Genomic DNA, 5,000 nt, shown 5'->3' with positions numbered 1-5,000 from the left:
TATACTATTGATGCTTTCAAACCGAAAATTAACGGCAACTGGCAGGTCTTCCCTCAGAATAATGTCTTCCAGGCTCCCGGCTGCAGGCTGCACAGAGGGCTCGTGAAGACAGGGTTGTAAATAGCAGCCAGGGGTACAGACAGAGAGGTTATCCTATATTTAGGGACCGGAGCTCAGCCAAATCTCGCTCCTGTTTGTCTCAGTGTCTTTGCCCGTGACCAGTCCATAATATATAGGAAATCATGTTTTAGTGAAACGGTATTTGAACATGCACTCATGTGACCTTTTGAGTGCATCCTTTACTTTTGTGGATACCGATTTAAAAAGATAGAATCATGAAGTGATAGAATGAAAAGCATAGCTCCCTGTCCACGGTGTCCACCTACGTTGTACGAGTAGAAGATGTTGGAAAGATAGAGAAAACCCTGACGTGAGGGTTTTATGAATGTGTTAGCAACGTCAAAACATTAAGGTGGATATCCCCTCCTAAGGACGTCCTCTTGACTGGGATTCTTCTCTTTTGCAGTCTGTGCAGAATCATGTGGTCCTCCCCCCTGTGTACCCTCCTCCTCACCGCCTCCCTCGGTTGGCTGTCAGCTTTCCTGATGGACGACGATCACATGACATCGTCAGGTAGGTCAATGCTACTGTGTTTGTGTGTGTGTGTTTATTTTTGTCTCTCTGTCTGTCTGTCTGTTTGTCCGTCCCTCTCTTAAAAAAACAAACTGTGTCAGAGAAAGAAAATATAGATCTAAATGGATAATGTTAGAGAGTCAAGATGTTTGTTTTGTCCCATACATGTCTAAGTGTGTGCTTGCATGTGTGTGTGTGTGTGTGTGTGTGTGTGTGTGTGTATGTGTGTGTGTGTGCGCGCTTGCTTGTCTGTGTGTGTGCGCGCACGTGTATTATTTTGAGATCTTCCACTAGGGCCCGACCGATATTGATTTTTGAGTGCCGATGCCGATGCCGATTATTTTCAGAGAAAAATTACGATTACGATTTAATCGGCCGATTAAAAAACAACAAAAAAAAAACAACATAAAACGTAGTTTTTGATACCTTAAATATACTTTAAACACTTTTGACGAATATGTGGATTGAATGCAGAATCTTTAAGTGTTTTAGAATACATTTACAGTAAAAAATGAGTGTAATGTAAAATGTAAAATAAATAACTAACTCCCAATGTGCTGCGCTCGTGAGCAGTGACTAACACGTGCGTGCTGAGCAGTATGGTCTCACCGTTAGAGTCTACAGTATAACAAATTAACATGGCCTGGGACCTAAAGAAAAACAGGCACAACATGCTCAAACAACGCGTATTGTGTACATTGGTGAGGTGAGCGCGCAGCTGCCTGAGCGAGCGTGCTTTCATGTTGTACGGTAAAATTCAATCTCCTCTTTTTTACTCCAGCTAAAGTTGTTAGTTAGCAAGGTGAGTAGGAGCGCAATCTGCAGGATACTAATCGCAATAACATTTATAAAAAAAATAAAAAAATACAAAAAAATAAAAAAATCGGTTGTAATCGGCGTCTTTTTGGCCGATGCCGATTATTTTCAAAAAGGCTATAATCGGCCGATTAAATCGGCAGGCCGATAAATCGGTCGGGCCCTATCTTCCACTAATATTTCCCCATTGTTCTTATCCGTCAAACATTAATGATCGTATGTTTTCACTTTTGTGCAATTTAACTTTATTGACCCTCATTATCAAGCCTTACAACTGACATCAGTTGCATTGCAGCAGGGCTGACTGGGCCGAGACACAGGTAGAAAGGTTCACTGTTAAGCAAACAAATGCTAGTTCCTGGTTTAGCTCACTAGGCAAACATGGCAGTGATCAACAGCGCTAGGGTAAATATATGGACTGGACCCGATTGTCAAAGTCCAGGGACTCACACGCACGTGATCCAGGATGTTCAGCCAGCTAGACCCAGCTGTCACCGAGGCATATGTTAAAAATCCGTCCTAAAGGTGGACCCGAGTGTGGGAAGTGTTATAGAACGGCCATGGGATGATGACTTCTGCTGTGGTCAGTTGTGGTCTCCTTTGAAGGACAACAGACATTTTTTTCTATTTGCAGTGGAGTCAAGGCGCAGATGTTTGCGTATGAATGGGAAAATTGGAGAGAAAATAGTATTTGGAAAATAATCCTCTATAATGACGATGCAATAAATGATGAAATAGTCCCATATTGAGCCCAGATGGGAAATTTGGAACGTGCATTGAACTTAATATTTTGTGTTGATTGGATTGAGGCTGTACCCCACTATCCTTTTTTCTTTTGTATTTGTGGGAACTATAGTTATTAACTACATATGCACAATGAGAATATAAATTATTCCATTATATTCTATTCCGTTCCTCTCCATTCCATTCTATGCTATTCTATTCGGTTCCGGTGTGCTTCCTCCTCTCTTGGTGTGCTGTGTGCTGTGTAAACTTTTTTTTAGATACCTTTAAATCTAAGTCCCCATCTCATCTCTGGGCTCCACAGGCCCACATAAGCCAACCCCCCAACCTCACTGTAAGTGTTTATAGAGTTGGTAAACACTTTGGTTTGGGCTTTCAACTGAAGTTCAAATCAAATGTTCTTACTGTCTTTGTACAAATACTCTGTGCCAGTTTCTCAGTTTTATAAAGTCGGTAAACAGATAAAAACAGATGTTTCCTTGTATATAACAAGGATGAAAGAGTGATGGCTGCACCTTTTGAATGAAGCACTTTGTGTCCCAACAGGTTTTCAGCTAACCTTGTGGTCATTTAGCTTACTACTTACCAGTGCTCAGTTTTACTGTGCCCGTGTTCATATCAACCTTATTTCAAGCAGTGACATTCAGCAGCCCCTGCCATGCAGGTTTATAGACAGCTTGATTTCCAATGAGCGCATATTACCATAGCCCTGGTCTTTCCCAACATTTATTTAACACCTGTAAACTCCTGACCGGCCACTGATAGCATGAGCAAACACACGCAACCCTTCCATTCTCAGAGGGACGTGCCTTGTCAATGCCTGCATAGAATACCTCTCGCCTGGAAACCAGTTTTCTCCGTCACTGTGGTCTCTATTTGAATATGCTCGTCATCCCATCATAGTCTCCTTCGTCTCTGTCATCTAAATCCTGTTGTAGAGAAGCTGTGTATTTCTACAGTGTATTTTAGAATCATTTGGAGTAGACCCCCCTGGTTGAACTGAAAAGACTCCCTTCCCAGTCGCCAGAGTCCTTTCTGTCCCCTCATTTGTACTCGGATGTATTTGTTGTTTCTTCTTTTTTTGTTCTTTCTTGAAAAGCAACCACAAGGACAAGGACATAGATTTGGTGTTGGATTCAGCCCTCTGTGTTTAAAGGTTTACCAGCGTTAATTATGGGCCCCGCTTGTCATCTATCTTATCCCTCTCTGAATCTCCTACTGCTTCCCCCCTCCTGCTCCCTGTTGTCTGTCCGCTAACACTATGAGTCAGCCCGTCGGAGGTCGTTTGAGGGGAGTCTCGACAAAACTGCGCCTCACAGGCGGTTACCCGTGGTTACGGAGCAAAGGTGTGGTACCTTGGTCCAAATAAACTATAATTACACTCCTTTTATAGTGACACAGTTTATGGTTGCAATGCATAGTTAAGACCGTCTTTTTTCATCTCTCCAAGTTCAACCACCAGGGTTATACAATAAGCTGGCTGTAACTATAGAACAAACATGAGCACAGCAGAGTCTTATTGCTATGCCGCTCGGAGGCTGTGAACGCTGAGTAAGAGTTTGGTATCCAAGCGCCTAAAAATGGAAAAACGTGTGCCTGTGCCTGTGCGTGCGTGCGTGCATGTGTGTGTGTGCATGTGCAGCGGTTGGAGGAATCTTGCTTGGAGAAAAGAGAAGCGAACGAGGCCTAAGGAGAGCGGTTTATGCCCCGGGGTTACGTAACGGAGGGCTGATCTGCGTGCTGTGTTGATTCAGCGAGTGAAGTGTCGGTTGGAAGGTAAACAGCTGTAGCCCCTCACAGAGGACTGGCTGTTTCAGAGGGCTCTTAGCCTCCTTATCTCTCTCTCTCTCTCTCTCTCTCTCTCTCTCTCTCTCTCTCTCTCTCTCTCTCTCTCTCTCTCTCTCTCTCTCTCTCTAGTCTCTCTCTCTCTCTCTAGTCTCTCTCAATCTCTCTCTCTCTCTCTCTAGTCTCTCTCTCTCTCTCTATCTAGTCTCTCTCTCTAGTCTCTCTCTCTAGAGACTAGAGAGAGAGACTAGAGAGAGAGACTAGAGAGAGAGAGAGTGGGCCCTCGGACTGGGCCCTGCCCAGTCCGAGGGCCCACTCTCTCTCTCTCTAGTCTCTCTCTCTAGTCTCTAGAGAGAGAGACTAGAGAGAGAGACTAGAGAGAGAGAGAGTGGGCCCTCGGACTGGGCCCTGCCCAGTCCGAGGGCCCACTCTCTCTCTCTCTAGTCTCTCTCTCTAGTCTCTAGAGAGAGAGACTAGAGAGAGAGACTAGAGAGAGAGAGAGTGGGCCCTCGGACTGGGCCCTGCCCAGTCCGAGGCCGACTGCCTTGTCACCAAGAGAAGCCATCATGTGAAAAATTTCGGACACAGTTATTCAGGGGGCGGTGCATGTAACACTTTTCTTACTGTGGTCCTGTATTTCACATTCCGTGGCTTGCCAAGCAAACTCGGCTTACACTGTAAGTTCACTATTGGATGCATTTTGTGTGTACTACTATGCTATATATATATTTATATATATATATATATATATACATACAACTTTCAATCAGTGCAGATCTTTTGGCATGATCATTTTCATGTCAAGGCTAATTTTCATGTCAGAGTGACGAGGCTGCAAGGGTCAAGCAAAGAAAAAGACTAGACCCCCGCAAGCGTCCAGAAACCTGATGCTTGTCATTTGTCTATACTTACCCTCACTATGACATGATATGACAGAAGCGAGCCAACACTGTGGGCTGCGGGCGGCTTTAGCTTTACAGATTAGCATCGATAACACAGGCTAATTCATGACTACTGCCAGG

The 5,000-nt window shown here is 44.2% G+C and overlaps 1 protein-coding gene across 1 annotated transcript in view; it reads left to right on the top strand.

Moving 5' to 3' along the window:
* Nucleotides 1-5,000, top strand: part of ghra (growth hormone receptor a) — a 27,920-nt gene that overhangs the window by 6,572 nt on the left and 16,348 nt on the right. Inside the window, 1 exon segment of the mRNA XM_060054597.1 lies at nucleotides 536-633. Within this exon segment, the coding sequence (XP_059910580.1) occupies nucleotides 540-633 (94 nt within the window). The 5' untranslated portion in view covers nucleotides 536-539.

This window comes from Gadus macrocephalus, chromosome 6, assembly GCF_031168955.1.
Source record: "Gadus macrocephalus chromosome 6, ASM3116895v1".
Lineage (NCBI taxonomy): Eukaryota > Metazoa > Chordata > Actinopteri > Gadiformes > Gadidae > Gadus > Gadus macrocephalus.
Note: the sequence above shows the minus strand (reverse complement) of the source record. Positions and strands in the feature narration are given on the sequence as shown.